The sequence below is a fragment of the Strix uralensis genome, chromosome 16, assembly GCF_047716275.1.
Source record: "Strix uralensis isolate ZFMK-TIS-50842 chromosome 16, bStrUra1, whole genome shotgun sequence".
Classification (NCBI taxonomy): Eukaryota; Metazoa; Chordata; class Aves; order Strigiformes; family Strigidae; genus Strix; species Strix uralensis.
The window spans coordinates 8,623,442-8,640,631 of NC_133987.1; the positions used below are offsets into that span (position 1 = coordinate 8,623,442).

Here is a 17,190-nt window from a genome sequence, read left to right on the forward strand (position 1 = left end):
ACATGGGATTGTACTATACTGCTTTTGTTGAAATAACCTGGGGTGACTGCTCTGCATCGACCCTGGCATTCCTTTAACTGAGGTCCTGCCTGCTTTGGCTGTCTCTCCCTGATTGACCTCTGGTGGGGGAAGAGCGATCGATATTGCAATGAGCTGGAGCAGTAGCGGTGCTTGTCAGGCTGGGCTGGGGGGATGCAGAGGAGGGGTTGAGCAGGGAGGTCTCATGCGTGCTGGCAGCCTCCCACCTCCTGGGCTCGTTGCTGTGCAGCTCTGGAAGACGGCAGCCAATGGGATTGAGGAGCATCCACGCAGTTGGGCTCAACGAATAACTCCCGAGGTGCCTTGTTTTCAGTCTGAAGCATGTAACTTCTCTATTGCTGCTTTTTTTCCCCTTCCCTACCTTTCCCTTCCTCCCCCCTCACCTGTGTCTTTTTGTTGTTCTGAGGAATAACATCCATGTTGTTGAGTCTCTCTCTGGGTCTCAAATGGTACTTGCTGCTTTTCTCATGCCCACAGAGCGGCTGTCCATGCTGTTTAGCGTGGGGGGAGATCTGTCACCTTTTGTTGCTTTGTGACCATGGCAGGTGGGGTAGGTCGTGCCAGCTGGAGGCAGACCCTGGGCTCCAAAGGCTTGTGCTTTGCTTAGCTCTCTAAGCAAGCTGAAAATAACCCTAAAATGGAGTTAACAGCCATTTCACTGCATGGGTTCTCCTCCAGTTACGTGTGCCAGCATAAAAGTTGTATAATTGTGTAATGATTTGGGGCCCCCAGTGCAGGAGAGATGTTGACTAACTGGAGCATGCCTAGGGGAGTGCCACTGAGATGGCTGGAGCCTGAGCTGTGAAGAGAGGCTCAGAGGCTTGGGACCCTTCAGTCTGGAGAGAAAGCAAAAGGTCAGATCCATGAGCAGCCTTTGCATACCTGAAGGAGGGACTTGGTGAAGATGGCTCTAGGCTCTTCTCAGAAGGGCCCAGCAAAAGGACAAGTGACAACAACCACAAGTTGCAATGGGAAATGGCTCTTGGGTGCAATCGCTTACGAACATTTTTCTTTGTAGTGCTGGAGCCAAGGCTGAAGGAAGCTTTGGAAACTCTAGCCTTAGAGACACTCAAAACTTGCCTGGGCAAGACTCTGAGCAACCCCATCTATTAAATTAGCCCTACTTTTAGCAGCAGGTTGCACTACAGTGACCTCCAGAGGTCTTTTCCAGACTGTTGTTTTCTATTTTATGGAATCTGTGAAATTGAGGTTTGTCTCTGAAATCTCATAGTGATAACATGTTGACTTAGTGAAGTGAATGCTATAAAACAGGAGCTTTAAATGTGGACATTTAACACTTACTGGGATTACTCTTTCAGGTCTCTGTGATTTTCAGGTTACTGGGAAAGGATATGAGATTACTATGAATGCTGCTTTCCCTCTTCTCTGTGGGGTGCTGAGTTAAGGCTGAACAGTTCTTTGTTTTCCCAGTTACTTCCCCCCATTAGTGTGATCTTCAAAAGTATGCCTCACATTCACATATTCTCCATATAGTGCTTTCAAAATAGCCAAGACTAACATGAAACAGTCATTCTTATTTTATCTTTAATCAAATCCAGTGGTGTGCAAGTGGGTTACAATCTAACTGTAATGAAAAGCTAATCACCAGCCTTCTCCACCCTCTGGGATCCCAGGAGGTTACTGGAGCAGCACACTGCCCCAGTTTCTCTTCCTCGTGTGTGTGATGATTGAATCTTTTTGTTTTATTTGGTGTTCTAAGCATGACTCTTGATAAGCTAGTATGATAGTTGGCTGTTGCGTGTAGGGCCAGCGTTTGACAGATGACTGTAGAGGGGGAAAGCAACTTAAGCAGCTTAATAGGATTTAGCTCTGTCTACACTGTCCTGCCAGAGCATGTTATAAACCACTTTAGTGGGGTTCCTTCTTTAAGTATAGCCATGACATCAGTGTAGGCAGAACCTCTATAAGAGCTCTGGGAACTTTCCTGAAAAATCAATCTCAAGATGCAATTCAGAAAAACTGATGAATGAATCCAAGTTCAATGAATCCTACCGGCACTGATCTCTGAAGGAGGGCTGTGTGCATATTAGTTTACCTATAAAGTGCATTGATTTCTAGTGGAAATGATGCACCTGTCTTGGGAAAGCAGAGCAGATAACAAAAAATCCTGTTAGGACACAGTGGGGCAAACCTGCTGCTTTTAACTGATGTAACTGCTATTACAGTGACATAGTCCCATGTCCTACATATTCCCAAAACTTGGTGTCAGAGGAAGCTAAGTGAGGTGTATTTGTCCCTAAATAGCTGATATAAACTCAGTACTTCATATTTTTTTAGGCCAGTAGCCCATGACAACGTTCGGCTTTATAGGCAGACAAGCCTTGAGACAGTTGAACAACTTTTCTTAGTTGAAAAGAGACAGTTTCCCTCTTCCTCCAACCCTGTGAGGAAATGGAGGAACTGTGAGGAGAGCTGTTCAGACCCGAAGCTGCAAAGTGAGATGCCTTCTGTAAAGACATGTTATATCACCATATTTGACTTGTACCTGCAAGGTTTTTTAATCTATATGTACGTCTACTGTTAGCTGTGTCCTATTCTCATGAATGGCATTCAAATTTGAATGCCATAATGAATTTTAAAAGCATGTGCTCCCCTTTTTGTCAGCATAATGACTGGGCAGCAGAAGTGGAGGGGTAAGGCTGTGACCGTTTGCCAGAATGCTGCTCTTGAGGGGGCAGCATCTGACTTTACCCTGGTTCCTGAGAGGGCCATCTGCAGCTCTGCACTGCTTAATGGGGAAAGCTGTAAAGAAAGCATCTCTATTCAAATTTTATTTCCCTTCAGTATAGCTGCCGGAGGCCTTAATCCCTTCTCAGCATTTGGCGAGGAGCCTGTATGAGGCCTTTCTTAGCTCCTTAGCTGCCCTTGTGCAGGCTGCAGTGCTGAGCAAAGAAGTGGTTAATGAAGCTCCCAGTCTTGTCAGTGGTGCAGAAACACAGGCTCCAGCTGTGACTGTGGTGGGTCTTGGCTAGCTTGGATAGTTTTTTGATCTGCTTCCTCTTTTAGTCTCTCTATGGTATTTTTTTTTCCTGGGTTTGAAGGTTCTCAATAGTGAATATTGGTTGTCTTTGTCCCTGAGGATTTTTGTTGAGAGCTTTTTTTCCTTCTTTAAAGAACGAAAAAGCGGAAAAAAAAAAAAGGCGAAAAAAAAACCCCAAAATAAAACCAAGGAAGACTCGATGTGGAAATGTTTCCTGCACACGAATGAGCCTCTTTTGGGGGAGGGAAAAGTACAAAAAGTACAGCTTTAAGTTGAAGGGAGATATTTCCTCCTCTTTTTGTTTTTCCTGCCTTTTTTTTTTTTTTTTAACCCTGAGTATATCAGTCTTCAAAGAAGAAGTTTGGAGTGAATTTATGGTGAGAAGTGTGGCACTTGTTTGTCTCTGACAGTTAAATGGCATGTTTGCATTGTTTGTGCAAGGAGGTCAGTTCAGGTCCAGTCAATAGATGGGTCAGAGGTCTGTGTTCCTCCTTTCCCAACTTACAGAAGATATCCCTATGGGATACTGCCCCTTTCCAGTTCTTTGCAGCCTCTCCACATGACTGACATACTGCATTAAAGCTGACTTCAAATACAAATTATTTTAAGGAAGATGTCAGATGGACTGCTAGCTGTAGCACAATGGGCTGTGACTCTTTAAAGATGTAGGGCAGTTTGCCTTTGATTTTGCTCTTTATCCTCTCCCAGAGGTCAGCCATCAGGGCAGCTAGACCAGTGTAATTTGCTAATGTAATCAAGAGTGCTATTTCTCTCACCTTGTAGTAGGCTTAATGAGTATTATGAACAAGCCGAAGTTTTTGGTGTGTAAACAGCCATTTGGCCTGCTTCAGTTGTGTAGACAAATGCCAGTGAAGCTGAATGGGGTAAATATCAATAGAAGTGCAGTACCCCATTTTTACTTTTGTTGGGTTTTTTTCCTTGTTGTTCCAGAATTCTCAGTCTTGATTCTGAAGATTGACTTCAGGTTGTGAACTGAGAACAAACTGGACATGTTAAAGACACCTGTGTAACACCTTTCTAGCCCATTCCTGTCACTGACATATAAATGCAGAAGTCCAATTACAGCAACTTACCTTCCTCTCCATTCAGTGCTAATAGAAACAGTTTATGAAGTCATTTGCAGTGGATTTGTTATCTTGGCTACAAAATATTTCTGTTCCTCCTAATTTATTTTTTTTTAATTTAAACTCGGGTGCCTCCAAATGCCAAAGTGTATGCTAGAGCTTCTTACTGCAGCTTAAACATTTACCTAATAGCTGCTGTTTAGAAAAAGACCTCTTCATGGAGCTAATGATATGAAACAAGTTGTATAAATGTTAGCAGGCACCTTAAGTTGCCTTTCAAGTCTAACATTAGTAACAATTTGATGCTGGAGTTTGCATTCCAATTTGGACTGACTCTCAAATTACTCTGCATCACTTCTGTGGTTCAATGCAGCAAACGTTATGCTTGAGTTTATAGTGTGCAGCAGTATATGCATGGCACAAAAACCCCTAAAACAAATGGGATTAAAATGGTGCCTGCAGAGATGTTACCATTGAGAATTTTCTGGGCAAGACATCATTCTGCAAATGATTCAAGGACACAAACCCACTGGCCCAGTGATGATCACATCTTCTACATTCGTCTTAAATTTTTTCATCTCTCTTGGGTTTCTTCATACTTTCTGTGTTCCTTTGGTACAGTTGGGACACATTTTCATAATCCTTCTGATTGCAAGGATTACTAATTCCTTGTTTCCAGGTATAGCTGATTTAAAAAAAAAAAAAAAAAGGGAGGGGGGTGTTTAATGTTCTTTGCAGATCAGTTATGGGTCTTGCCATAAATCATTGCTCTACCCTGAATAGACTCCTTAAATATAAGCTTGGTAGGTCTGAGCAGACATTGGACTACATTATTTGCACACAATGCTTGGGAACCAAGGTGAAGTTAGTCCTATTGTTGCACTTCTCCCCAAAGTAAATAAGCTTCCCTACCTGTTTGGGCTTGATCAGTGAGCCCTACCAAATCCTGGTTCCAGTCCCACCAAAATTACTTGCTGGTAGAAAGGTGCAGTGATGTTGTGAAGGGAATGAGGTGCTGTGCACGGTCCCGTAGTGGAAACTCGTGAAAGGCAGCTTGCCCTGGCTTTCCAGAATCGCTTCAGTCCAAGTGTGGTGGTTAAAAATATTTCCTCTTAAAATGAACTTCTTTCATGTGGAAATTTTGGAGACAAATTTGGAAACTCAGTGTGGGTTTTTTATCACTTGGGGTAGACGGGAAGTGGCCATACTTGAACTGTTTTCCTCTCAGCTGCTTTGATATGTCTGCAAGTCACGAGCTGCATAGAGAAGATGCCAGAAAAGTATAGTGAGAGGAAGAATGCCTGTGCTGGATGACTGTGCTTGCGTCCTATGCAACTGAATGTGTACACTGCTAAGAAATTCAAACAAATCTTCTTTGCCCAGCAAAACTTCTTGACTAACACAAGTGATGTGATACTGAATCACTGAAGACAGACCAGCAAGTTCAAAGTAATGACAGGAGCAAGCAGAGCTGCATTACCTACAGCAGTCTTGCTTATGGAAACACTGCCATCCCTGATGATGGGCCAGGCTAACCCTGTTGATGGGTTGATGTTCCTTTGGCGAGAGTTTCCACAACTGGGACAAGTTTTTGTTTTCTGTTCCACTTAGGGATGGCTCTGCTTGTTTCCACTCTTCTTTCCCTCATTCCCCAATGCCTTGTTTATCCTCTTCCAAAGAGAAATGGTGTGTGAAATCCTCTCTCAAAGCAGACTGGTGGCTGCCTGCTAAAGGGGGTACTGCATGGTGTATTCAGCTTGCAGTGACCTCCCTGCCAGGCCTTTCCTGCTCTGGGCATCAGAGATGAGAACTGAGCTGTGTCTTCAAACTCTGTAGTGGCTGATATATTCTGATTTGGTTGGCTGGTCTAAGAGGAGATGATTAAGAAGATCAAAAAGCTGCTGTGAGCCTAAATATAGCATTTAATCTTAACCAGTGCTATGCCATTACCTATCCAGTGCTGGAAAGGACAGGGTTTAGGTCCCACAGAGGAACAGGAGACTTGTAGACTATGCATGTAATCATCTCTACTGAAAGACCCTATCTTTGTGGAGAACTCTTGAAATTCACAGGAGTGGTATGAATACTTGGGTTTCAAACCATATCTAATAAGAAACAGCAACAGCTAAAGAGCAGCTAGCTTGCAGTAAAGCACAGACTCCTTACAGCTGGAGTCTTGAAAGAAAATCCTTGAGGTTGGCATCCGCTCCAGAGCATGCATGGTCAGCATAGATTGATTAAAAAAAATGCAGTGTCCCAGCGCTTTGCTTGATAGTGTGTAAGGATAGGCAAATAGGAGAGATTTTTTTTTTTCCCCCCTCTAAATGAAGTGAATTGTCTCTGAGAGCCCACGTTGTAAGAGGGAGAAGGGAGAAAGGATGGAAATTGGATTAAGTCACTGGGCTTCAGGCCTAGGCATTTCCTGCCTTTTTTTTTTTTTCCCCCCTTATTTTTTTCTAATACACTAATGCTGCCTAGCTCACGTGCTGGGCTGTGCAAGTGTGCCCTGGTCCCTGCAGCTTGGTGGTGCCACGTCCTGTCCTGCCTTCGGGGAGTTCCAGGCCAGCAGGAGCATTGCTGAGCTCCTGCTGCAGAGCTGGGGATGGGGAGTTGTCTTGGCATGGGAGTTGATACAGCACTTGGGCTTGAGCGAGGTAACACAGGCAGTGCTTGCTTATCCCTGAATTGTAGGAGCATTAAATTCATACTTCCTTTATAGCATGGGGTTTCTTTCCATTATCCTGTTTGCTGGAAAATTACCTTGTGAGGAGATTGTGTTTTAAGACTTTAATGGATGATACAGCTTTCTGACTAAGGAAATAAAGCTGCTTCTAAAGTACCTTGAGTAGAGGAGCTGCTGTTGGATGGGAATGCGTGAGCTAATCTGTTGTGGAAAAGGAATGTCTGAAATTGTGCAGATCTGCCATGGGCGAGCTGGGCAAGCTGAGCATGGACGTGAGCAGTGCAGGAGACCCACCGAATTCTTCCGGCTATCCTTTTGGTGCCCTTCACGTCGATGTTCCAAATATTTATCTTATTCTTGCCTTTAAACAAACGTAACTAATGGTTTTAACTTTGCCTAACTGGGAATACTAAGGAGGAGTAAACTTCTAAAGCTGAAGGCCTATTCCCAAGAGGTTTCCTTACACATCTTGCTGGTCTGGGATTTGGGACAAAGACCCGCATGAACACTGATGCATCCGTGGTGGTTTTTTTAGAGCCCTGCAAGGGAATTTGCAGAATCCCCAGAAAGGAAATCCGCCTTTTCAGCGAGAATGCTCATTTGACAAGCTGCCAGTTCTGAGCTAAGCCTCATTTAATAAAGATTTAGTCTGTGGGGACCTGTCAGTGGAAACTGAATTTGGTGAGAGTGTCTCATTCTTTTCATCACTGTAGTGCAGAGAGGCTTTCAGCCAGCATTATGGAGAAACTAGGGATAAGAACATCCAATTTAGAGGACCCCCTTACCTCTGGGAATGTTTCCTTGCTGTGTAAGATGGAGATTGCTGAGTTGGTAACAGCTAAGGGAATAAATGGATTGTTATTTGACTTCAGCCCAATAGGACTCCAGTGTTCACTGCTGATTAGCATGGCTTAGATCTGCATTTGTGGGCAGAAAAAAAAAAAAATTCCAACCCAGTTGTTAAGCAAATCCTTTCTGCTCGGTGCTTTATGTTCCTCTTTGGTTTGTGATATGAGATGTTCTGATGAATTCTAGCACCTGCCCCATGTAACCTGTGGAAGTTGAGGTGTGCAGATGTACCTGCGCTATATATTGTTTAACCACAGCTCTCAAAACTCTGGTGGTGGTTGTATTGTGTGCTGGTTACTGCAATAAACCAAGCATCAGCAAGGTTATGTCTGTTTGGCCTCTGCATTGGTGGCTTCTGTGAATTGGACCAAATATAAAGGCAGCATTGAAAGTCTTTTAATTACGGAATAAGGGGTCAGAATGTTAGTATGGAGGAAATGATGATGAATCTTTAATCAACCTAGCCTTGTTCTCAGTGGTTGCCTGCACAAGGGCACTTGAGAAATTAATCTGAATTAACTGGAGGAATAAATTCAAAGAAGATTAGTTAAACCACTTTAAATACACTAAAGTGAATTAAACTACACTGAATTAAGGCCATTCTAGTTAAACTACATTAAAACCCTGTGTGAACACTCATTTGTAATTAAAGTGGCTTTAGTTCACTGCTCTAATACCAATTAACTGTGGAATGCCCTTGCCTGTGTAGAATGGCTTCTCAGGGTTGAGGAAGCTAGCCTGTTTGTTTAACCAACTTGGTTTGAGATTTGAGGTATCTCAAGATTTGAGGTATCTAGTCATGCTAGATGTTTCAACTGTAGATCTGTTTTGCTCTAATGTGTCTAATGTATTGTCTTAAAGGTGATTTTTTTAAAAAAAAAAAAAAAGCATGATATAATCCTTGGCATTTTCCCTTTTTCAGAAGGGAAAGCCCATAGCCAAAAAAAGCAAAAGGCAAAGGCCTGTATTGCTTGCTCCAGTGTGGACTTGCCCTATATATATCTATAAAAAAATAAAAATATAAAATCTACTGTACTCCTTTAACAGTGTGCTTTCTCTGGAAGATGTCTCTGTAAGGAGATGAGATGGTGGAACCTGTCCTCTGTTTCCATGGTGCTCCTCCATGCCGCTGAGGGATTCCTCACACGGGAGAATACATCTCAGTACCGTGGGAAAAGCCTCTTCCACAGCACGTTTCCTGCCCAGCCTTGCTCCTCTACTGTGTTGAGTACAGTAATTGGCCTGGGAAGGCCTGTCCCCCGGGCAGAGGAGATATGGATGGTTTAGTGCTGAGATCAGCAGTGGTTTCCGCATCCTCCCCCCACATTACATTTGCCAATACATGGTTGGCTGTGTTCCCTACCAAAGCCTGCATCCTTCTGTAGAGGCTGTGGGATGAATGACATCCTGAGACATTTAAGTATCTCAACAAACACTACGTACAGCATTTTTCAGAAATGAAAATCAAGTCTCTGAACACACAATGTGTTCAGAACAAGTTGATGATGGGGTCAGAGTGTCTTCCTTGTGTTGCCAGTGCTACCAAAAAAAAGCAGTTTGGTGGGACATAGCTACTTATCATCTATGAGTATGTAAGCTTCTTAGAGGTGTTCCTGAAGTCTGCAAAAAACGGTGTAGGAAGTAGTGTAGGCATGACACTATCCCACAGCAGTTTCTTTTCTTGCTAAGATGACTTCCGTCCTTCATGGAATAAATAGAGATGAGTGCTTCTTTGGCAGCAGCCCAGTTTGCTTCATTTGTTCTTCTGGGTGAACGTTTTTCTCTTCCCACACTCCTTTAACCTCTTCTCTCTGTTTTATTATCACAAACTCAAGTCACTGCATGGAAATCCAGAAGGAATATTAGTTGCAGATTCAGTGGAAAGCTTTCTTTTGGCAAAAGCTAACTTTAAGGTAAAACTATAAACAGTTCTCAATCTGGCAATGATTAAGACAGCTGTGTTGTTGAGATGCTCAAAAGCTGTAGCTATTTTGTTCTGTGGGTTGAAATTATGAAGTTTTTAAGATGAAATAACTTTTAAATTACTGATGGAAGATTAAAAGCAAAATCACATGCTTTTCAGGAACCACCTGAAGGCTTTAGCTTTTGCTCTCAAGTTTCTTAATGAGGTTTTAGTGGCCTTTCTAACTAGTGGTAAAATAGCAGTGTTATCCAGAAATAGCTATCATCTACTCCATGTGAAGAGCTGCTCACTGCATCATGCTGCTGTTAGTACAGTTAAGGTCTAAAGAATGTGGTAATTGGAAGTTGGATAGGTTGAGATTGGCAAAACTTGTACTTAATAAACACATGGATTATTTTGAGCCCATTTGTATTCAGAATTAACTTTCTAAACCTGTTCTGCTGCCAGGACTTCTTGTGCCAAGTAACCTTCATGGCAGAGGTGACATGATGGTGTGAGGAAGGGTCCCTAAGCCAACACTCAGTACAGTCGAGTGACGAACAAACAGCATTTAAGGCAGTGCTAAACCTTGACACTTCATGTGAATGCAACCCAGTGTTTATCTCCTGGGTTACAGTGCTTCATGACTTTTTTTTTTAGGCTTTCTCTTCTAAATAAATATACTCAAATGTATCTTGTATATCCCTTCTCTCATGTTCTTACATAGATCATTTCTCTTTGATTACATATGTAGGATGGGATGGAGTATACATCCCTTAAGTGCAGTTTCAGCAACTAAAATTAGCCTCCTGGGACCACAGTCCACAAGTATATTCAGGTGACCAATGATGTAGATCACTGTTTGGAACTTGCAAGTTGAAAGCAGCTGGTTTATATGGAGATTTTTCACCTGGTAGACAAAGCTGTATATTGGTTTAGTTGATCCACAGTAACATAAGGCATGGTCTCAGAGACCAAGGATTGTGCTAACTGAAGGCTGATCTACATATATGTCCTTAGGTATAATATTAGCATCTATGGGTACCCTTATACCACATGGAAGAACTAACCAGCCCCCGGGTATTTTTGCAGGGATGTCTTTGCCATGCCCTGTGTTTCTTATTGTGATGGTGTCCCTCTCCATGCATGGAGACCTAGATGTTTTCTGCCCCTTTTTTGGCTTTTTACTCCCATTGAGAGAGTAAATACCAGGAATCTTGGCAACCATGCTGAAGTTGAGAAAGGCGATTAACACTGTAGCAGGCTGTCGGGCACTGTCCCTGCACAAGACCGAGTGTATTCAGGTTTCATGGTGCCTTTCCAAGCTAGCAATTCTGCTGGTGGTTACTTCCCTGAGTACTGCTATTAACTTTTATTTTGAAAGTGCTTCCTAACACTGTAGCTTTGTCTCCTGCCAGTCTGGCTGATACCACTTGGATTTACACTCATTTTCAGGGACTGCTCTGTCTCCACTTCTGCCATTAGTGTCAGCACAGTGGTAAAATGTTGCTCCTCCAAGTTGTCTCCATTTTCCTGTAAGGGCAGTTCATGCATCATTTGCTGTAAAGGTTCTGATAGCTCAGCAAATGTTCGAAGACGAATTGATGCTCTTTTGTGGCAAAAGGCCCAGTGCATAATTTTACATTTACTCGGGATAATGTGGCCTTGGATAACCGAGTCCCAGATTTACTGTTGCAGGATAGAGTGTCTGAGGGTTTATCCAGTCTCAACCCCCCTTTTTTAAAATACTGTCATTTAATCCTGACAAGCAGGCACAGGCATATCTTTGGTTGCAACCAGGCTTTCACTGCCAGCCACTCTCTGGGTCCTAAACTGACTCATCAGTCAGAAAGATTAATAACTAATCTGCTGGATGATTTCACTTGTTGTCATGGCACATATCCATTAATGGAAAACAAATATTCTCTGGAAAATGAAACACAGATCGTGGTGTAGTGGCCAGCCAAGTCCTTTTGGCCAGATGCATAAATTAAAGCGTATATTAAGTGTCCCTTCAAAGCGAGAACTTGAGGTTGCTTCTTTTGTCTTTTTAGTATTTGCTTTTTTTCTTTTTAATGGGGTCTGTTCCCCTACATCTGGAGGGGCAGTGCGAGTTTTTTGCTGATAGAGTTGCTGGGAGGATGTTTTCGGCTGAGTTCGCCTTTCCCAGCAGTAATGCTTTTTAGCATGTGCAGGAAGATTGAGGGTGTGAAGAAAGAAGTGCAGGCGAGCAGTGCAGGAAAGCTTTGCATTACAGCAGCCTGACGTGTTTGAAAAATAACGAATAACCCTGAGGAGCTTTGGCATGCCAAATTAGTATTGAGTGCTCGTACATGGCAAGCCTTCAGAAGTGGGAGAACGTGGGGCTCCGAACGCAGCTTCCCTCTCGAAGGCCCCTTTCTGCTCAGGAGCTCAAACAGTGCGCACACCATCTGGCGTAATCATGGGAAAGGGGGAGAGGGCTTTTTCCCTTCCACCCCCACTCTTTTCTGTTAAAGATTTCAAAGTTCACTTGCCTACAACGGGACCGAGTTCCTGCATTTTAGTTTGGGAAAGCAGCACCTGTAAGCTCCCCCCATCCCGGTGTGCGTGATGGGCTTTGGGTGGGTTTGTTAAGGCTGGGAACGCAAACAGCCGCGGCTACGTGGAGTATCTGTCATGCAGCAGTTAGGTTTAACTAGTGTGAATCTTGTTATGTATGGCGATGGGCCCTACAGTCTGCACACACTGACGTTTGCTTGGCTGGGAAGTATGTTGTGTGGCTCATATAGTTTGCCAGGATAATAACTCAGCAGGGGAGTACCTATGGAGCAGACCGGGGGACAGAAGGGGCAGAAGAACCTATGAAGAGCAAGTTACTACCAGACCTTGTTAGAAATGGTCACCAGTTCTGTTGAGAATCTTGCTTTAATCGCAGCATTCTTTGTTTCGTTTCTTTGACCAGGAGGAAGTTATTGTTTCAGTCAGGAGGAAGTGTATAAATGTTCTTTAAGGAATTTCTGCATGGGGAGGAAAAGAGATACTGATAAAAAAAACCCTACAAACCTTTGTTTTAGGTTTGCTGATACAGATCTACGTCTGCCTTCCTGCTATTGGGGTAGCGGTGGGTGACTTAGGCCCTTTCCAGATATTGAAGTAATTTCTAAACCACTACCAAGGGTTTATCCAAAAAAGCTTATGGGTAAAATACTTCATTCATTCATTCACATGGGTAAGTGTGGCTGGATTTGGTGTTAGAATGGATTTTTTTTTTTAAATTATTTTATTTAACAAAATTGTTTTGCATTTTTGGGTTTTGGCCAGGATTTTTTGAATAAAAAGAAATTGGAAGGGACTTAAACACTTATTGCTTCCCTTTCCTCTCTGGAATATCTGACTAGAAATATGTATAACACAATAACTCAGCTTGTGACGGCTTCAAGCCAGTGTGTCTATAGCATCCATGTTTGTTGTACCTATATATGTGGATGGTATATGGAGGGGTTTAGCATTTATTCTAGGTCTACCTTGAACTGAAGCATTGCATGGGGATTCTTTTTTTTTTTTTTTAAAATCAATCTCACGCATGTATGATAAATTCCACCCCCTTTCAAGCCCACTCATGCACTTGGATTTCTAATGAATAAGCCTGCATATTTATTCATGAAGATTAAAGAACTGTAGAGATAGAGGCAGCTGGCTGAACTATTTTTTAATTTTTTTTCTTTAAATCTGCTGACCTCTGATGAGAAGTAAAGAGGAAACCCTCCCTGATTCACTTAGGCTGTTTGCAGACTGGGACAGACAAAATGGCTCAGCTATTTACTGCTTAGGTACAGAACATGGGTTCATAGAGTGGGATGCAGAGAGGGGAGAAAGTGGGGCTAAAAACCTCCTGTTTGTATTTTTAAAATATTTAAAAACCACAAACCAACTTGTTTTCAATGTATGCCTTCAGTGCTGTCTTGTTGCAGAGCCCTTGACCATCTGGGCGCTGATTCACATCCTCTGCTGTGGCTGTGCCCTGGTCAGATGTGACGCCTGTCTCTGTTTTCCGCAGGCCCTGTTGCTGTTGGGTGGCATCGCGCTCTCCTGCCTCGCTCTGGACCTGCTCTTTCTCTTGTTCTACTCGTTTTGGCTGTGTTGCCGCCATCGGAAGAGCGAAGAACATCTAAATGCTGACTGCTGCTGTACGGCATGGTGTGTCATCATCGCAACCCTCGTGTGCAGGTATGCTTGATGCCTGAAAGGGATCTTCCCTGTTGCTCGGATTGGCGTACCCTGTGCATGCATTTTCATGCTTGGTACGCTGTGTCTGTAGTTAATGTCAGTAATCTCTCGTTCCGCTTGGTGTATGTATGTTTTAAATATCTGTAATGTATTTTCTTCCTTTCTGCCACTTGCTGAACTGCCTAATGGTTTGAGCAATGTGAAAAGGAATAGCTAATGCCCTGCTCTTAAATACTTTGCAAGTGGTAGATCAAGGACACTGCGCCCTTAGAAGCTTATCGCTTAAATAGGGTGGATACAGTTGAAATATTTATCAGGTCTAGGTGGAGATTTCTTAGAATCTGGTGTCCAAAAAGAATGTGTGGGAGAGTAGATTAGGAAGAAAGATGCACAGATGATTCTTTTGGGTTTGGAAGTATTGGTATTTGACTGGAGTGGATGTTCAGATTTTGCAGCCTGTGTAAGACACTGCTGCATTTCATTATCTGTACTAATGTGCTGTCTCTAAGGGTTGCTAGTAATGGTGCTGGTGTCAGCAACGTTTGATGTTATGACTGAACAATAGAATCTGTTGTAGGTGAGGTGAAAAGAAGGGTTGCTGAAAAACAAGAAAAAGTAGTTAATTAGTGGATAATGAGTGCAGAAGAAATTAAAAGGTGAGAATTTACGTTTTGTTTGTTTTCTGCGTGATTTGGTGGTTTTTTTAGGTAACACAGATGAGGATCTCATTTCCTGGAAAGTTAATGATGGGGGCATCTGAAAGCAGGGACATGTTTGCAGACTTCTGGAAGGAGCCTTGGGCTTTGTTTTGACTTGGGCAGAATGAATACTCTGAGCTGTAAGGACATATGCCCTGAGATCAAGCACTGCATTTCTTACCAATTCCAACCATCATCTACTCTTGCCCAAGACTCCAGGTGCTCTTAGTTGTCCCTCTGCATGACTGACAGATCTGGGAGCAGACCCCTAGGAGATAACAAGAAGATTGCATTTTGCAGTGTCTTGTGTCTCACTTTTTGTATTAACCTGCTGATAGGTGGTGGATCTTTTTGTGATGTGGTATGTGATCTTTCTGGAGGTGAGCATGTTGTCTGAAGGTCAGGCTTAGCTGTTCAAGGGCTAGACTGTGCTACTGATGCATTCGTGTATTTGCTCTTTTGAGGCCCATGCTTAAGAGAATAGAAAACCCCTGAAGTACTGCAACAAACACTGCAGAGCAGACATTATGTTGTGAGTTTAGCAGCTGGGGATGGATTTGCCTGTAGAGGCAGGGGCTCAGCCTTGAGGAGAGCTAGTGCACTAGCCAATATTCCTGCCTTTGCAGGGAGCTCTTCTGTGCTTTGCTGAATGCAATAGGCACCTGGAATGGAAAGGCAAACCAGAGAGCAACTTGCAAAGAGAAATCTTAGCCTCATTCACCTTTCTTTTAGTCATCTCAAGAGCTTCAGCTGCATCTATTCCAATCCACTGAAAGTGCTGTGGTCCTAACCCTTTCTTGCAGAAGCTCTAGCTGATGCTATTTATAGTTTTGCTGCTGCTACAGGCTGTTGTTATGCAGTGTATGTGTCCAAGACAGCTGCTGCAGAGTGTGGTAGTTGTATTTCCTTTTAATTGTAGAAAGGGTGAGGTATTCTGTGTGTCTTCCAGAGCGTGCGTTAGAGAATTTAAAGTTGGAAGGTCAGCATATACATTCTGGTAAAATTGATGTGACTCGCAGTCAAGTCCACAAGTCAGAACTGCTTAGACTTCTCAAAATCTGAACCGTTGGTTCTCATCCTTGGTGTACCATTTGTTTTTGCAAGTATTAAACGCAGGAGTATCCTTAAAACTAAGATTCTACCTGAATTTACAGTGATATTGGATGAATATTTGCCTTGACTTTTTAAATTGTTTTAAATTTCCACTCTGAAGTCAGCATGCTTGAGCAACAGCAGGTTGGTACCATCCGTGGGGAGTGAAGGTGCTGTCCAAGTGCTGCCACTCTCCTGCAAAGCTGAGGTTGGTTTTCTGCCCTTCTTGCAGCAGCTGGACGCGACAGTGCACTTGAACTGGTGCCTCTTGGTGGTCTGTGCTCAGCATCTGGCTGGGAATGCAGATGCGGCTTCCGACAAGCAAGGAATCTAATCTGTGCTAGCAGGAAGTCCCAGTTAGATAGCACCAGTTATAGATTAGTCCGCTGGATATATCCTGTCCTAGCTGTGTGTTACACGTAGAAGTGCCAGAGCGGCAGATGCTGTTACGTTTCAGAGTGGTGGGGAATAAGGCTATTCTGGATGTCTGCCTGGCAGTCGGCTGACCTGGGAGGCAGTTTGTACCACCGTACGCAAGGGGAGAGAGGTAGCTTGGATGCCAAAGCAGCGAGAGGTTCTGAACAGCAGCTGGGCTGGTCTGTCTGAGTACTGTGGACTATTGTTTTCCTAGCTAAGAACTAGTTAACTCTGGTTAAGTCCAGCTGTCCTAGTACGTGCTTATTTAGGTGGTACATAATCCCAGAGGGCTGTTTGTACTGTGAATCCTGCTGAGTGCTGTGGATCCCTGTTTCCTAATGACTCGCTATTTCCTGCTGAGCAAAAGGGAGAATGCTGAGCCAGCAGGATGATGTAACTGGTTAACAGGAGCTCTCCAACAAAATATCTTTCTAATGAGTCTTCCCAGTTGCTCTAGCCACAAAACTGCAGGAGTGATTTGCCTAGATTATTCCTTGAATACTTAGTTAATTTCTAGTCCTTACCAATTTTGATGGGTTTCTGTGTATGGGGAGTTGTCTTATAAATCATCTCATCCACCAGTTAGGGGACCCTAACTCTCCCAGAAGGGAGCTCAGCTCTGAAGGTGGGTAGAAAGCTTTGTGGAGAGGGTATCTGAAAGAAATGGGTAAAAATAGATGGTGAAAACTTTCTTTCTCAAGTGCCAGTAATAGCGCTTTCCCTTGGTGTGAAAGTGCAAGGTGGTAATTAGACAGACAAATTAACATTCCTCCTGAGAACATGCAGTCTAAAAAGGGCTCTCCTTATGAAGTTCCTGTAATTAAAGATGACTTGGTATAGTTAGATTATTCATTTCTAAGGATGTGATGTGAATGGCTAGTGTTTGTCTTTTCAGACTGGTGACCGGGTACCCAGAGGGGTTTTCACTGTGTGTGCGTGGTATTACAACAGCAGGGTCTCACCACCAGAAGTCATGTATATGCTCTCTGTATCAGATTAATGCTCTGCTGTTCATGTATACCTTGTGTAATTCAGAAAACATTTTTTTTTGCAGGTCGCATTGCAAGCTATTTCGGAATTACACTTGATTTTTCTTTTCTGGTTCTTTATCAAGGGACGTCCTAAGCCCATGTGACTTTTGCATACAAACAACAGGAAAGCTATTCTCCAGACTTGAATTTCTTGAGTCTTGCTGAAAAGTGATACTGTAGTGT

The 17,190-nt window shown here is 43.2% G+C and overlaps 1 protein-coding gene across 3 annotated transcripts in view; it reads left to right on the top strand.

Annotated features, from left to right (window-relative positions):
* Positions 1 to 17,190, top strand: part of TTYH3 (tweety family member 3) — a 79,466-nt gene that overhangs the window by 26,521 nt on the left and 35,755 nt on the right. For all 3 annotated transcript variants that reach the window (XM_074885546.1, XM_074885547.1, XM_074885549.1), the window contains exon 2: positions 13,600 to 13,769. In XM_074885546.1, coding sequence (XP_074741647.1) covers positions 13,600 to 13,769 — 170 coding nt within the window. The remainder of the gene's footprint in view (positions 1 to 13,599; positions 13,770 to 17,190) is intronic.